Below are 17,966 nucleotides of genomic sequence, written 5' to 3'. Positions count from 1 at the left end.
TCGAGAGCTTTGAGCCTTTATCTTAGTGACACTGAGAGAGAGAGAGGAAGACAAGGCTAGAAGTTTCAGAAACGAAAACTCGAAAAAATCTCTAAATTACCAACTGACGAAGTTGTAACAATTATTAAAATATATCGATGTTGTATTTCACTGAAAAGCCCCTTGGGGACGTGAAATAAACGTATGTATGTATGTATGTATGTATGTCTCCCGGCTTTCCTTATAAATTTCGATTTGCTTATTGTTCATTTGTTTAATCAATTTTTTTATGATTGTTGTGTGCATCTGTCCTTCATATCAATGATAATTTGTGAGCTAAACAGTATAAAGGATATTTTCCACCTTAATATGTCCCTACGAAGTGATGTGTGTCAGTGTGTGTTCAAATCCTGCTCTCAATGGATACTGTCTGCACATATCTCCGACCTGCAAAAACAGGAAATAACCACAATATTTCTTACATGAGAATTTTTACTGATTTCCTGTTGTTTCAATTTATCACTAAATCAAATTAACAGAGGAAATAAGCGTACTCTCGCTTTAGCAAAACAATCTTGTTGGTTCAATTTCCCCTACATCAAGGGTCGAGTCTAAATATGAACTTCTCTCCATGATTTAAGTTAAATTCAAGTTTAATAAAGGCAACTCGGTGGGTCGCTTAAAAGTGGCCCCTGAATTCAAACCGTCAAGGACCAGTGAGACGTATAAGCTTTCAGTGCAATGATACCCTCTTGTGGCACAGGCTTATCTGCTAATTCGCAATTCGAGCCTTTATCTCATTTAATTTGTGACTTTAAAGATATTCGTTTCGGTTTGCTTAATGCTAATCCTATTTTCAAGAGAACATCTATAATCGATTTCCTTAGGAAGTTTAAACTGAAGGAGAGCAGTGCTTTGTTTGGATTATTCTTCGACGCCCATTTGATTGTTGTTTGAACTGAGTTGTTTTTGTCCAAAAATGGGATCCAAATTGGCGCCAGTAAGGAAGCAAGCAAGGCTGTTCTTTCAAATAATGGAGTCTACAGCGGAAGCTCTCTCTTGATTCAGAGAATTGACAAAATGCTCTTAGTCTCGGCCGAGTTCAATTTTAAAACTGCTTGAGTGGTCTTAGCAGGTTTTTCGAGATCCCTTTATTCCAAATACAACTAACATTTTTTAAGAGGATTTTCACACAGTTGTTTGTTTATGAAACAGGAAAACCGAATTACCCAGAGGAAAAAAAAAACCCTTTGAAGCAGAGTAGAGAACCAAGAAATTCAACCCACATCCGACATGGAGCACGGGAAACGATCCCGCCCCGATCCCGGCGAGTCTCATTCGTTAGGCGAGTGGTCTTTCCACTGCTTTACTGCTTTGCCTGTATCATTCACTGATGACTTTCATAGCTTTGCTAAGCGAATAAAATGTCATCTGGTTTGCTAGAATTTATAATGTCCCACCGTTCGAGTCCACGGGTTCAGTTTTAGCGGCATCTAGGACGATTTTCAGCTGGCCTTGCCTGCCAGAAACTAGTACCTGGATAGAATATAACACCCGAACTAATCCGGCAGAACTGACTGATCACAGTTTCGATGCCTATAAAAGTAATTCAGACAATATAGGATCACTAACGATAGGATCCCAAAGAATCGTAAATGGTCAATACCGCCCAGTATCTTTTTCGTTCGTCGCAAGCCTAAAGGCTATTTTCACACTGCAAAGCAAAAAGTGCAAAAAAGTGTGGTCCTTGCGCAAGAGAGAGATGATTTTAAAGCAGGGTGCTATATATTTTTTTAAATTCTCGGAAGAACATGCCTCTACCATTGAGAATGAGAATTGACCATCTGGGACTCTTTGGTTACTTGTGAGCTCGATTTAAATGCGGGCGCCTAGAGGTGATAATTTGAAAAACATGACTTTAGTGGTGAAGGAATGAAACGGTTATTTTTAGGTGAAAGATCATTGCTGTTAAGAAGTCGACTTAATTAAGCAGTCTAACTCGTTTTCCTTAAATAGACTTCTAAAAGCCTTCGAAAAATCTTCTAAAAGGTCAAAGCACAAATTTTGGCGTAGTATCACCTTGTTTCTCGAACTGATTGTGTTTGCTTCGCAAGAGCCTTTAAAACAATATTTGAAAAGGAAGACGAAGCCTTTTGCTGAATTTACACAAACAAAAAAAAATCAGACCACTATTCTCTCAACCTGTTTTGAGAGTTGGCGAAATAATATTTAACTTACAAACACCTTACTCATTTCATGTTGCTCTACACGTTTCTAGAAGATAATCGAAGTCCCAAAAATTTTGGTAGAAGGAGGCTATGCGTTCGCCTTATTTGATTGTTGCAGCCCAACCCGAAGACAATGAAACGAAACTTCCGTTCCAACCATTTCCTTCATCAAAGCAAACGCGAATTTCTGCATTGCATGCAACTTTGTTTTAACTTCTAAAACAAAACTTTTATTCTATTTTCAGATGTTTACAGATGATTTAGTTCGCAGCGTCTTCTCGTATTTCAGCTTTCAGCGCTACGCTTAAAAAAAGACAAAGTGGTTGTTCTTCCTATTTCAAATCGAAAAATTATCCGAAACATGAAACATGACAGTGTTTCGATGAATCACCACTTGTACTTTCTCTAAATAATCCTACATTTTTATTGTGCGATTGTGCAAATAGCTTCGCCATTTTTAGAATGAAGATCTCAGTGATGAGTCCTTTTGTTGTAGGCTGCATATGTCCGAAAAAGAAGTCTTCCACATTATTTGAATTTTTTGTGGCTAAATTTGCTACCTGTCTAGGTATTTCAAGGGAAATCGTAAAGGCTCTGTGCAAGAATCTTCTGTCCAGTGAACTTGTTCTAATATAGTGAAAGAGGCCCAAAGCCCGTCTAAATCACTGATTCGTGCGTCATTATCAAGTAACTTAACAGCATGAATGTAATGGAGCTAATAGAGCCTTTCTGCAGCACCCACTGAATTCAACTATTCTTTCTTGGATAAAAACCCACATTTCATAGTATTTACTTTGCAAATCGTATTCGAACTTTAACGTGCTATGAAGCGTTTTAGCTTCTTGGAATAACGTACGTGATGAAGATGATAATGTTGATGATATTTGACAGCTGGGCTCAGTTTAACTGCAAATGACGCCCAAGTTCTGTCAACAACACATGGAAAGATTCGCAGCGCCTCGAGAAACGGCAAAAGTATTCAGTCAACGACTTATGCACTAAAATTGCTCTAAGGTTTAACTTGATAACATCGACGAATTTATGAAAGCCACTCTGACTGAAACATTTGGAAGAATTTTGTATATCTATTCCTACGCCATCTCTATCCAAATTAGGCATAGATTGCCCTCTATAGGATTCCAGCTTTGTGACTTGTGTGTTGGGATTGAGGTTTTACTTGAAGGAACTGTTTTCAGTCAATTGGGGAGGAGCAGATGAAGTAGAATGTAGGCAGAGATTTGTTGATACCAGGCACTCAACAATATTTTCATCCCGCCCCGAATTAAGTAACAGCGATCGAGTTTTGCTTAATCATGTTTTATTGTTTGTATTTGTTTGGTGCAGTGTTCGTTTATTTCAGTTCATGTAGATTAATCTCTATTTTCTTGCATATTTTTTCTGCAGTCCAACCGTGAAGGCGGTGATGAAAGCGGTGAGTATGATCTATACAAAAAAATGTACAAGCTTAGTTGGTATAGAGGAAGTGCACATAAATATCACCAGGCGTTCCGCCTTAATATTTTTTCAATGATTTAATAACTTAGTAATTTAAACCATTGTAATAATCTTGATGGGATACCTTAAAGATCTTCGACGGCGATATAAGTGGCAAGATTCACGTGCACTCAGTAACAGTTTGCCGCAAACAATGGTACCTTTCAAGAGAACTGAAAGCCATTTTCTTGATCTAATCGAAGTTAAAACAAACTTCTATTAAGGAGACTGAACACAGTTTTTAAGCACTTATACTTCCATTTCTACCATATTTATGCAGTTTTTGCTTGAAAGCTCAAACTTGGGTACTGATTAGTAAGTGAAAAAAAGAAAGAAAGAAAGAAAGAAAGTAAGAAAGAAAGAAAGAAAGAAAGAAAGAAAGTTTATATTTTTGACAGTCAATGTGCTTTGCAGCTGTTACCATGGTAACGCATGTACAATAAAACAAGGCTAAAGAATGCTTATTGCTCATTTATGCAAAATTCACTTCTTAGTTTTATGGAAATGAAGAACATTTAACAGCTATTATCATAGAAATTCAACAGACGTCGACGGATTTTTCATAATTCGTTCATAGACGTTTTCAGTTTCCCCCAAATTTCTGTGTTAAATTTCTGACTTTTTATATATTTTTAGACGACTTACAGTCGGGACTATTTTAATTCCATATTTCAGCAAAATCAAATTACGGGTTCGCGAAAAAATTGGAAAAACAGGTAGAAGCTGTTGGTGTCAAAGTTTTAAGCCAATGCGCATGCGCAGCATTTTGCCGGGTTCCTCGGAAATATTTTTCCTATTAAAACGTAATGGAAGCGAATTTACACCGCATTTCCAAGACTATCGCGAGAAGGAGAAAAAACTTTTCGGTCACACTTGCCAAATTTGTGTTGTTTTCAAAGATCCAATTCAATGAATACCACTGACCAAGGAAAAACTGTATTCAGCCACCTTAAGCCTTTTACAATAGGCGTTCGCTCTGCTGAGCAAGCCACAATGTTTTACCTCGTGAATTCACGAAGCCCAAAGGGCGAGTGATGGCAGTTTTATGAGGACACAAGCCACTCAATAGAGGCACCGTGTGTTATTTTGAAAACAAAAAAAAATCCTGTAAACGGTTAGAGGAAACAGCAAAATGTCAATCAGTGCATTTCAATGCAAAAATACTCCGTGGAAAAAAACGTTTTCTCCTAATGGGTTCGCACACTAACATATCATTTGGCAGTTGACCAATAGGGTACTTTAATGAATTAATGAATTTATTTATTTATTTTGTGTTGCCTTTGGCAAAAAGTAACCAGCGATACACGGGGGGGATAAGGCTACGTTTACACGGTTTCGGACGAATTTTTGCAAGGATGAATCCTGTACCTGGCCCGCCTGTTTACATGGAACAGTGCAAATTCTGTTAGAGATCGCCATGGGGTTTTCTCCGGTACTCCGGTTTTCCTCCCTCCTCAAAATCGACTCCCATTCAATTACATCTGGCTGGGTTTGCGGTGCTCCGAGATCACACATGGATCGTATGGCGGCAACCGTGCAGCCCCTTCACATGCATTCGATCCGATCCCGTCGAGCCGGTTGATCCTGAAAAGCCCTTGTAGGGAGCGGTCAACTAAGCGCACATTTACATTTACATAGATCCGTGCAAATTACATCTCTGCTGTGATTGGTTAAACTAATGCTTTTAGCCAATCACATTGTAGCTAAGTGCAGTACGCGACAAATAAAACACGCCTTTCTGGAACTCCCGAAAGGTTTCGGGCCGTTTTTGAGTGTGAAAACTCCCTCTGTATATCAAGAAAAGAGAGGGTTTAAGTCGTCAAACTTCACAGTTATTCTGCTTCTTGTTATCTTATAACATCTTAAAAGATCAGCTTTCCAAAAGAAGTGGATGGCAGTTCCACAAATAGCTTTTCGGGCCCGAAAAGTTTTCCGGTCTTTCGAGAAACGGGCCCTTGGTCGGTGACTTTTTCCACGGCTGGTTGTTTTGTAAGCTGTACATGCTCACTAAGAAATTAAAATGTGTACGTTGCCTGGATCGATGAAGATTGGAGACAATGCCCATTTGCAACAACGTGTTCTGCAGTAACCCAGCCAATCCGGTTGAAATAGCGATGTCCGACAGGTATCGCTTGTCTCCTCATATCTGTGCTTTTGGTAATGTATTTTGTGTCAAATTTGATTTTAAAAAGATCGAAATGTAACTTCACAAATTGCGACCTGACAACATTTTTGCTTACAACCAGAAACAGTAGATTCCATCCCTTAACCGCGCTAACCCTGCAAAATCTTGCACGGTTCGGGTTTTTTCATGAGTCCGTACGCATATTGGAACCGTGCCGGTCAAAGAGTTGACCTACTTTCTTTAGGTCTCAAACTTGCACGCTTAGCCGTTCAAAAATTCGTCCAGTTCCACCGGTCCCGTGTGAACGTAAGGTGGAACCGTGCAAGTTTTTGTCCGTGCAAAAATTTGCCCGGACCCGTGTAAACGGATTCTAAGATCTACGACGCCAACCTCCACAAAAACATCATTGAAGTTACAACTATACACTTTTTAAACTTTTCTGACATTATTCATGTATATTCCGCTACGAGTTTCTCCCTAAATCAAAGGATGAGCTTTCCAAGAACTGAATTGGGACCCATCGAAACGTCGGGAAAAAAAATGTCGCCTTCGGATGCTCATCTTTTCCATGGAACCTGAAAGTTGCTCATTTTAGTGTGTTGCAAATTTGTATCGAACGGAGAGGCCGACAACGTTATTATAGTTGTCTTCGAGCCCTGGTCAACACCGCCTTCGCATCTTTTGAGCTTCTTGATAATGACATCACCAACTGAGCGATACGATTGTTTATCCCGCGGAAATAGCTGTTTCGGTGCATTGGAATTTGCGACCTTGGAGTGTGCTGAGATCTAAGTGACTCAACTGAATCCATGGAAATAACAAAGTGGATAAATAACACTTAGTCCATTGATCGTAATTAAATCTTTAAGAGGTCTGTATTTTGCCTGTTCTTCGCACCTTTATTTGCCAAGATGCTGATAAGAGGTTTCTTGTGATCTTCGGAAATGAACTTAATACATCGTCTCATTGAATGCCAAAGCTGCCGGGCCTTTTCTTTTCACTAAGATCCTGATAAAAGTTCCTTGAGATGTTCCGGCGGGAACGAACTTAGAACACTCTTACTTTTCAAACTAGTTATTTTAGAGATTTTATACTGGAGTATATTTTGAGTGCGTTTTTTATTAGCAAGGACAAAGAAATTATAGAGATCTTGAGTTGTAATCATTTCTCATACACGCCGACATACTTATTGGGCTCCACCTATTTAATGTGTAGAGTATCGAGGTGTTACAGGTTCAGAAAGATCTTACGACCAATGTTTTCTTCTTAAAAACAAGTTGTTTTTTGTCAATCATGCACACAAGACCTCTTGACTCAAAAGGAAACATTGTGGGTGTCACAGCATAAATTTCAGTGATCGAGTGGAAATTAAATCTGTTTTTATAGTAGTTCCTCCACGAACTACCTTTGATCAAACGGAAAAATGCATTATTCATTATTAGTCTAATATACATGGAGTCATTATCTACTTAGTACATACTAAGCCCGGATCTTATTTTCAAGAAGTACTCTGGACTTAGTCCAGATTTGAGGATTAAGAAGAGCGGAAAAATGCCTCTTACAATTTTTAAACAAATCTGATATGATTCCAAGGGATGTGAAAATGAACAAATTGGCCAAAATCTGTGTTTTCACTCACTTAAGCCAAACTCTTATAGCCGTTTAGTTTTAAATCCAGGAAGTTACCTTCCGCCCCAATCACTGTACCTTTTAAACTCGGAAATCTTCTCCGAAACCCAAGAATAATTCTCGCCCTTTTTCTCGCTAAGCCTGTAAAGGAATTACTGAAGTAATGAAGTACCGAGGTGATCAAGTGGTGATCAAGTGGCAAGTGCACAGATGGAAGGTCGTGCCTCTTAATTAGCGTTTGTCGTCTTTACTTTTCTGACGCTTCGAATGCAAAGTGAAAAGCGCACGAAAGCAGTTGGTGGTCTCCGATTCTTTTTCTTTGAAGTGCAGGTCATGTTAAAGCCGATTTGTTGCTGTTGTTGCACCAATTTATTCTTTTAAACGTAAACACATCGTAACCTGTCACTAAAGGGTCCTCTTTGACCACTTATGTTGGGTGCATTCCACGGACTAAACTGCAGGTAGTGTTCAATTCCTCTCCAAGAACACAATAGTGGCCGGGTATTTCGCAGTTACTCCCATTCCGTGCTCAAATTGTGGAGTACTTCCAATTCTTGTACGGCATCGGAACCCCGTTCAGCAAAATACTTCTAAGCTAGGAATTTAAAACCATTTCAGCGTTTCGTCAGGTCCACACCCTTTTTGAGGACCTTCGCGTAGTTTTACGGTTTGACCAAACATCCTAATGGTAAGCGCAATCTCATCTGGTTATCGGTTTATTTTTAAAAAAAATCTCTTCCAAGTTCAAATTCTATTTTCCGGAAAGCGGTGCGGGATATTCATCGAATAGAATGTCAGCTGTGAAGGGAGCCAGGATTTGCTCGGGCAATCGGATGAGAAAACAAGATTTTGACGGATTTGAAAAAGCACTTCCGAGGGCAACTAACAACATTGACAAATCTAGAATCCTATTACACATAATCCTAAAACTGAGAAGCCTTCGAGTTCAAGAACGAGACTGCCAACCCGCCACCTTCCACTAGTAGGTTCCAAGTTCATTTTCCGCATTCAACGTCCACTAACCTAGCTTTTGTTGTTCTTGACTCTAATCTATCAGGAGGTTACGTCTGCTTTACACACTGCCCACCTCGATCAGAAACCCACATTTTAGAGTATTTATTTGCAGTAGATGGTGAGGTTTAGCGCATGCTCCGGACGTTCCGGGTTTAATTTCACGTTTAATTATAAAAACTACCAATTTATTCTAAATAAAGAATACCGAGTCTTTGCAGCTTGATTCAAACCTCAAAGATGTAGTGTATTAAGTATTGCGCTAAACTCATTTTCTCGCGCCACAAGGCAAGGTACGGTTCCACATTTCCAGTTCATTTTACTTTGGTGAGGTACGGTCCTCGGGTGATGGACTTGTATTTATAAACACGGCCTTACAAGCTGCAAGATTTAAGCACCAAGATGAGCAATTAAAATTACTTTGCCAATACACCAGCCTTTTTAAATTAGAGGATCATATTTTAACGTAAGGCGTTTTGGGTGAGAAGAGAGGACTTGTTTATTTATTCGAAAAAAGGACTTAAGGGCAGTAAACGGTAAGCGGTAGCGGAGTGGGAGAGAAGAAAAAGTAGATTCCTTCGAACCTCATCACAGACAAACTACTTGCACCTATCCTAATATTTCAACCGTAGATTTTGCCCCAGTTGTTACAGAACATCCAACGAGCAAAAGCATCAAGGAAGGAAAAGGATTGTCTCTGGTCTGTGCTGCAAAGGGTAAACCCAAACCGCGTATAAAATGGAAGAAAAATGGCCGCACCATTACCGTGACTACAGACAACCGAATCAAAATAAGGCCATACAACTCTGGCTTGAGGCTGAAGATACGGGACTCGATCCCGGGAGACTCGGGAGACTATCACTGTGTGGCAAAGAATTATCTTGGACACGAGAACTCCATAAAAGCAAGGGTGGAAGTGAAACGTAAGTCAAATGGGTAGCACAGCAACGAAAACGTCACTTCAAGATTTAACTTTGCATTCTCTCTAGCATTTCGCTGCGCGTTGTTCAATCTGGGCAGATAATCCTTTAAGTGGTTTTCACGTTACGTCACACGCCGCCATGTTGGTGGACGAAAACAAAAGATCTCTCATCAGCTCCTTTTGTTTGTCCACCTGCAATTGTACATTACATCATTGTTATCTTTGTCTTAAGAAATCGTTTGTTGCAAACCATCTACAATTCTTGTTTTTCACTCACGGGATCAACAGCCATGTTTTTCAACGAAAACTAAAGAAAACGTTTGCATAATAATAGAGTTCAGTTCCCGGGGGATTGGGTCGGGACTCCAAACATGGCCGCCATTTCATTGTTTGGGGACTCCAACATGGTGGCCGTGACGTCGTGTGAAAACCAAGAATTGGATTAGTGCGAACGGCTTCGAAGTAAAGATAGAGAATGATGGCCCAATAGATGGTTTGTAACCAATCTCTAGGAAGACACATAACAATGATGTAACATACCATAGGCCCTTTGCAGCTTAGTGATCACATGGTACAAAAACCGCAATACTGGAACGCAAATTGCGCACTGAGACATCTAAAACACAGATGTCCCAGTGGGCAATTGGCTTTCCAGTATGGCGGTTTTTGTACCATGTGACCACTAAGCTGCAAAGGGCCCACTGCTGTTGGACGAAGAAACGGAGCCACAGCTGAGAGATCTTTTGTTTTCGTCCGACGTGAAACCTACCCGATGGTATAACACTGCATCCCTTTCGCAGACACCATGGATCGCAAGTTTTGTTCAAGATTTAATTTCCTTCGTTTAGCATTTCCTTCGTTTATGCATAAGTAGCGCCAGTTCATAACTGCGTCGATCTGGAGTCTTCACACAATTGTTCCTTTGAAGTTCGCGATAAAGATAAATCACGCAACCATGGTTAAGTTTTGGATTTCACGGTCCGCCATTACTTACGTTCAAAACTGACCGACTGGACGGTTGGATATAGGGAGAAGTGACGCCATTTATTTTCTCACTAGCTTAAAATTTCAGCTTGTAAACGTAGTTTACTATGTATGCAAAAACAAAAATCTGAGAGCCCGAAACTCCCGTGCTGCATATTAATCCAGTGACGTACAAACGCATTGTATTCTTAAGGCCGTGAGCCTTAAACGTCATTTTCGCCTCGATCCAGTTCTCTCAAGATTTTAAAGTTAGCAATGGCGGACCATTAAGGACTGCGCCTACTATTGTTACTTCGCATACGTTCCGCGCATCTCGAGATACTCAGATTTCCTATAGTTTATGCTTACCAATACAGAAATATTTTTGCGCGCGGTTTAAAATTATGCAGAGAAAGTAGGTCTCTGTAAGTGCTATTGGTATCCAAAAAGAAAATTTGGAGTAACCATGCATTTTTCAGAGATAATTAAGTCTCAATTTGAGAAAGAACACCATACACGGCTTTGTATTTTAAAGCTTTTTGCAAATGTTGTTCATGAATTGTCTTTGAAAAATTGGTGGTTACCCCCAATTTTCTTTTTCTATTATTTCAATACCACTTGTTAAGATCTACATTTACTATATAATCATAAACCGGGACAAAAATACCTTTGAATTAGTAAGCACCGTCCTTAAATTGGAAAATTCCATTTAAAATAAACAAGTGTCTTTTTGAAATTAAGAGTTTAAACTTGGGTTACTTAGCGTTTAGTTAACGTTTGTTTTGAAATCCAAAGGAAAAAAAAGTTTGATTTTTTTATCACAGTACCACTTTAAAGTTAACAAATCTGATGAGAAATAGACTCAGCATGGCTAGACTACCTGGTTGAATTCTAAATCGTGTAAGGATCCTTTTTGATTTTTATTTTCGAAAAAAAAAAAAAAAGAAAAATGATAAAGAGAACTTGGTTATGTTAGTGTCTCATCTTCTTAACGCTTTCTCTCAGCTATTTCAGGAAAAATGGGTCCTGTATCTAATGGGTAAGTACATCTTTTTCCTTTTTTAAAAATCTAATTTCATCCACTATAAATCTTTCACTTTTAAGGGCAGAGGTTTCGCAAGCAAACATAATACAATATTTCCTTCAGAGAGAATTTTGATAAATTATACCACGTGACGAAAAACTGAAAAAAAAAAAGCGAAAAATACGAAAACATGTTTTAAAGTGGAGCACAGGTTCAAAGGGATGTGGGTTTAAGCGTTTATTTTACTAAGCCTGGTACGTTTTCAAATGAAATTTGACTAGGTCCATTCTTATGTTTCTGAAGAAAGTGCTGTCATTTTCTTAGCCAATCACAAGATAAAGCGTCATGCGCTTTGCACCATTTATGTTCTCAAAGCCCACACTTTTATCTAAACCCTGGTTACGAAACCCCATCGGCAACCGACGGTGCTTCGAAGAGGGAAACGAAGACGAAGATTGGCTCTAGAAAGAAAACAAGGGTCTTTCCTCATGTTGAACACAATACTTCCTTGCCTGTGTACTTTCGTCTTTCCTATTGCTTCAGTGCGAATTTTCTAAAAAATAAAAAAAACTGAGAGGTGATCTTGGGGCTTGTCCCTACGCGCTAGCAATGTTAGGCCCTGATTGGTTCGTACCTTGTCTGCACGATTGTCAGCTGAATTTAGCTTAATGGCTACAATCGGCGACAAAATTAGTTGAGACAGTTGCCAACAGAGCACACTGGCAACGACACATTCATTGTTTGCAAAAAAATTTTGTCCAGAAAGTACGTTTTTTGGGATACCCCGCCCTCCCCCACCCTAATCAATGTTGTATCGCTGTCGACAAGGCTCGTAGAAAACAGAAAAACACAACATTGTCCCGAGGGTGCGGGGGAGGGGGCCATTTGCGCCGCCGAGCTTGAAATCGACTCTAAAGGATAAGAGTGTCTCAACAATTTTTACGCCGATTGTAGCTTCGAGCAGTCTCAGATAGTTTAGACGCAGAGTATCCGAATGAGAAATCGGAAGGTCGTATAGCTTCGACTATGGTCAGGAGAAATCGAATTTATTCCTGAGTATCCCCGACCGACTCATTATTGATAACACATCTCAATTCCTCTTTTTTTTTTCTTTTGTTGTCCAACGTTTTTTTTTGTCCACCGTACTGTAATATTGTGTAAAATTTATGTAGCTAGAAGCCCATGACGTTGAAGCGTTTCAGACTCTAGTTCAGAGCTGGTGTTTTTTTGAGTTTAAAAATGTCCTTTTTTGGATGTAATGTTTCTCGCCCATTTTCCCGCGCGTGCAGCATCGATCTTGTTTTTGTCCATATTTGGGCATAAATTTGGTGTCCTAAAATTCCCAGCTTTGTTCCAAGGAAAAGAGTTCAGTTGCAAGTTATACACTTCAAGGTCATGTGATTCTGATGTAGCCCAATGGATACAGCGTTCGACCAGTGTTAAGGAGATCGAAAGTTGAATCGAGCCTAGGACTCTGATTTGGATAGAGTGCCGAAGTGATGACCTCACAAAAATATATATTTTTTGAAATTATGGGATATGATGTCATGTTCTTATAGAGGATCCTAAATGATGCCCTCATACCCAAAATTAGCTCTGAATTGCAATCCCCGATGGAGATATAAGGGATCAAAGTTTGATAGCATCCCATACAAACCCTTCAAAATTTGTTCTGGTTCCTTCAGTTTGGAACCAGCTCAAAATTAGAGAGACTTATATGGGGCAGTATCAAACTTTCATCGTTTATATTTTGGCTGGGAATAACAATTAAGAGGTGATTTTTGGCAATGACCCTTTTCTAAGGACGCTCTATTTAAAAATGGCGCCAAATCCCATAATTTTACAAATTTATTTTTTGTGACGTCAATTCAAACTTCGGTACTCTATCGGGGTTGGCCTTTCTCCCGTTGCCTAGCAACAAACTTATTGTCTTTCCCACGCGCGCATTACACCATTTACCGCCATGAAGTTGTACTAACGCGCTCGTTTTTAATTTCGTTCACAGTGGAACTTGTGAACCTTATCGTGGTAGAATTTGCTTAAAGTACATCTCGAGCGATAACAGGACCTTCATCCCTCACAATAAAACACAAATGCAACTCGAAGAAAGAGTTCTCTTTGCTACTTCAATATTAAGAGAGTACACGCACTCGAGTTGCAAAGATTCAGTAGTGAAAGCTCTTTGCTACAACCTCTTTCCACCTTGTGAAACTGGCAATAACCCGAGCCCGCAGTTATTATGTAAAGAATCTTGTGAAGTGTTGCAAGCTGCTACGTGCTCAAAGGAGTTTAGGTTGCTGGAAAGAAGGCTTGGTACCTTCTCATATCAAACGATTCCGAACTGCTCTCTTCTGTCTGATGGTGCGAGCTGCCTCCATGTTGGTGAGTGATTAATTAAGCTTTAATAATCCATCGGCGCGGGTGCGCTGACCAGTTTGCTCATTTGACAGAAAGAACTGGTAGAGTTTGGGGACGTGGGTTCTGTGGTGTTGAGGGCAGTCTGTGACCGCCTATTAGGATGATTTAGCAACAGAACGGGAACGTCAGTGGCGACGTCGCGAGCAGCAAAACTACCAATGGGAATTTACAATAGAGAAGAAAAGAGTGGAGTCTATTCTATTCTGAATTCTCATTGGTGATTTTTCTGCGCACGCCGTCGCCACTGACGTTCCCGTTCTGTTGCTAAATCAGCCTATTATAGCATGGAAAAGAACGGCGGCGGCGGCGGAAGGTCGTGTTCGAGTTAAATCCAGCATAGTTTCAATCGTCTATGGTTACATGCGGTTAGTGTGCAACCACCGGGTGGTGGGCTCAAGCCCTGGAGATCAAGGGATCAAACACTCTGGGCGGACCAGACATAGACTCAGGGTTTTGAAACAGAGAAAAGTGATGCCTCAATTAAGGATGATTCGCAAACATTAGGACTCCCTGGTTTCCTTGGTAAAGGACGACATGATGTGAGAACCCTCTGACTTCAATTCACTCAGTGGGACGTGAATTCGATACACCAGCCCACTGTTTGCAAAGAAGACGAGGCATCCTGCTTTGTCGGCTAGGTTTGTGGCGTAGTTGTCTGCCCTCTGAAATTAGTCATGGTTGGGTTTTGAAAATACTAACCTCTTACTAACCAAGCGCGAGGACCGTACCGGGGAATATTGGCCCGAGGTCGTGGCAATACCGACCCAGCGTAGTGAGGGCCGTACAAAAGATGTTATCACATGGCATCGTTTCTTTAAGCAATCGGACACTTCTTAGTGAATGTCTTTCATCAGAGAACTTTGAACAGTAATATTTTACATGTTAAATCAAATTTCACCTGCTACAATAGTAGAGGGTCCCAATGGGGGTGTAGCAAACACGGTACACGGTTAAAAATTTCGCGATTTCACGGTGCACCCTTAATTTTTACATCAAATAATTGTTCAGAGCTTAGGAAAAGCTACAAACCACACGGTTATCTGGACAAAATAATTTACGACACACGGTTAAATTTTCCCTTTTTCACGACACAGGGTTAATTTTTTGGACGTTTCACGCCACACGCTTAACCACATTGAGACCCTCATAGTACTGTTGTGATGAAAAAATTAAATTCCGCTTTTTTAAAGCCTTTTGTTTTTCGCTCAACTTGAATTTCTCAGGAGTGCGAAAAAGTAAGAAAGAGACCGTTTCCATGGTAATTGTCCGTACTGTAAGACCAGTCAATCAGAATTATCCATTTAGCCTGAGAATTGCTACCCATACAATTATCAGATATTATTAAATTCTCAACCTGGGATAATGCAATTCTCGTGCTCTGATTGGTTCACTCAATCTCGGTTACCAGCTCATATACCTTGGTTTTACCTTATATGGTAAATGATTGATCTAAGTGTTGCCAAGCTAAAAGTTTTTTCGCCGGAAAGCGAAATTTCTCTCTGAAGAAAGCAAAAAAAAAAGTTTTTCTGGACAGCTGGGTTAAATTCCGACGTTTAGAAGTACGCGAAAAGGTAAGAAATGTTTTTGTGACGAGCCTGCGTCTGACCACAAGGTCATCGCATACGCGCCTCGTTGGCTATTTACCATCTCATATCCAACGTGCGCTCATGGAATAATTGTTAATTAGCCTTTACAAAGTATTATTAAAACTGCTTTAAATGGAGATATTTTATCTATAAATTGCATTTTTGCGTTGTTATAATTCAACTTTTACATGGGCAAAAGAAAGCGATGCCTTCTCTATCAGCCACAAGTTGTTTATGATTACAACTATAATAATTATAATTCATAATTATTATTTTCAAAAATTGATAATTATAATCATCATAATTGTTCGTTTTTTTTTTTTTTCGTGTCAAGGAAACAAAACCTATTCAGGGCGAGAATGCCGGCAGGAAATCGGAGGTGAGTTTCGATCAGATTTATAATACCTTTAAAGGAATACAAAGATTTGCTTTGCAGATTTCTTGACGATGTGCATAAACACTGATTTGCTACTCTTTTACATAACGCGTTACCGAATTATTATACTGGAGACCGTGCCATGCTATATCAATTACTCATTCAAAGGTCGATCGAAACTAAGATCACTGAACCGCAAAACAATAAAGTATTAATCTATCTTCAAGTTTTAAAGTGTCTCTCACTTAACTTTAAAAGAAAATGAGGGGATTATCTTTGTACCAAGTCTATATCCAAATTGGATACAGCCTTGGAATACAAAAATACTGCAGGGTGTTTTTGCAACCAACCTCCAAAGATGCAGATATCAGTTGAAAAATGTACAAATTGGGATAACGAACAATAGAAGCTAATTATTGGTCTGCTGTTCTTCTCATCAAATATGGCGCCTGTGACGTAACGTGCTAACTACTGATCAACAGCTATACTTGTAAGTCGGATGACGCTGTGCGAGATTTAAACTAGCAAGCCTCGAGTACCTAAATCGTCAGATTATACTGTACCTTTCACGTTGTCTTTTCTACTTTCAGACGTGCCTGAGGTTAAAATCAAGCCATTCAGCAAAAGCTATCCTGTGTGCAGAGATATAACCACAAGTTCCCGTTCGACGCTGCTTCAAGGATGGAAAAGCCTCAAGAACCAAAACAAAGAAATTTTTCGTCTTGTGAGACACGTCAAGTCAGAATTTCTCAGTGGAAAAATGTTTAAGTATTTGATTTCAAACGAGATGTCAACGTATTGCTTCACGGCCTCGCTACCGTTCGACAGACTTGTTCGGGGATGGAACGTTTATGCCAAGACACTACTTCTTCCCAATCTCCGTCGGCCAAACAATATAACAGTTCCCGGTTTGATAGTTTCAACAAGGAATCTGAGTGTGACTGAGGTCCTGGTTCCTCTTGGGTCAGCGGAAAAGTACAAAGTCCACGAGAAAGTCGTTCTCAAAAATGTGAAGTTTTACTATCGCTTACAATCTGGCCACGGATCTTTCATTGCTAAAGGAGACTATAATCTTTGCGGAACTGTTTTCAGACTTACGGTGGAGACGGCTCCCGGTGGAAATATAAAGATAAAAGGCTTTTCAGATCTACCAATCGATTTATACAAAATTGAACACATCTTCGTGCACGTGTCATCGAGTCCATCACATAGGCTTGTTGCTGCAATTACAAAGGTAGGCCTGCTTGCTCTAAGACTTATGAGGCCGGCTATAGAGGCTTACATCTCGGATGACTTGGTAGTAAAGTTTTCTGGACATATATATTTCGGACCCAGTGACGTTCCCGCTCATCTCGAGTTTTTTGGCGGGAAATTGCATGGACAGGGCGTGCTCTTGGCGGGAATTACAAGCTCTCGATTCACGATGAATTATGCGCTGAAGATGTTAACTGGTGTCACCGTTCCTTACTTCGACCTCCTAAAGAATTCACCTAATGGCTCCAGTGTAAGTGATTTAAAGTTCTTCGTGTGAATTCATTTTCAAATGTATGAACGGCAAGGTCTACAATAGGATATTTACAATAATTAAGGAACTAGAGACCGAAAATAACAAATGAACGTAATACAAAGAACTAAAATACTATCTATCTATCTATCTATCTATCTATCTATCTATCTATCTATCTATCTATCTATCTATCTATCTATTTGCCTCCATCAATTTGATGATTCTTGCAAATTGGTCAGCGGTCATAAATATAATAAAAATAATGAATTAATAAAAGTAGTCAAACAATTCTAAATTTAAGGCAGTAAATTTAAGGCTGTTAAGGAGGAGGCGCTGACTGTCTCATTGTTCTTGGAAAAAAAGAGAGTATTTTTAGTAGTCAGTGATGGCAAAACCTCATAAGCACCGTCATTAACATGACCGCTAACTCGACACAAAGGATTCAGATATTTCCCCGTGTCTAACCCAGCTTAGTCATTGTGAATTTCGTAGAACATGGCTAACCAATTTTTTTTTCTTATCATTATCATCTGTTCTGTTTGCGTTCAGTCACATCGAGACATCCCATTAATACTTTCTGTCGTCTGCGGTCGCCTTGGCAACACTCTCGTCGACCTTTGGGCTTCCCGCGGGCTTTGACCCAAAGGTATCATTGCAGCACCAGAACGTACACCCCCAATTTCTGTTGTACTGTATTCAAACTT

The 17,966-nt window shown here is 39.7% G+C and overlaps 1 protein-coding gene across 3 annotated transcripts in view; it reads left to right on the top strand.

The window, feature by feature from the left end:
• LOC138022853 (uncharacterized) overlaps positions 1 to 17,966 on the top strand; it is a 51,068-nt gene that overhangs the window by 23,909 nt on the left and 9,193 nt on the right. For 2 of the 3 annotated variants that reach the window (XM_068869839.1, XM_068869838.1), the window contains exons 3-8: positions 3,612 to 3,639; positions 9,099 to 9,389; positions 11,357 to 11,390; positions 13,381 to 13,757; positions 15,714 to 15,758; positions 16,346 to 17,259. In XM_068869839.1, the coding sequence (XP_068725940.1) occupies positions 3,612 to 3,639; positions 9,099 to 9,389; positions 11,357 to 11,390; positions 13,381 to 13,757; positions 15,714 to 15,758; positions 16,346 to 17,259 (1,689 nt within the window). Of the gene's footprint in view, positions 1 to 3,611; positions 3,640 to 9,098; positions 9,390 to 11,175; positions 11,252 to 11,356; positions 11,391 to 13,380; positions 13,758 to 15,713; positions 15,759 to 16,345; positions 17,260 to 17,966 lie in introns of those variants that run through there. The other variant, XM_068869840.1, reaches the window with a different exon arrangement.

This window comes from Montipora capricornis, chromosome 11 (genome assembly GCF_036669925.1).
Source record: "Montipora capricornis isolate CH-2021 chromosome 11, ASM3666992v2, whole genome shotgun sequence".
NCBI classification, from domain to species: domain Eukaryota; kingdom Metazoa; phylum Cnidaria; class Anthozoa; order Scleractinia; family Acroporidae; genus Montipora; species Montipora capricornis.
The sequence above is the reverse complement of the archived record's forward strand: the minus strand, read 5'-3'. Positions and strand labels throughout refer to the sequence as shown.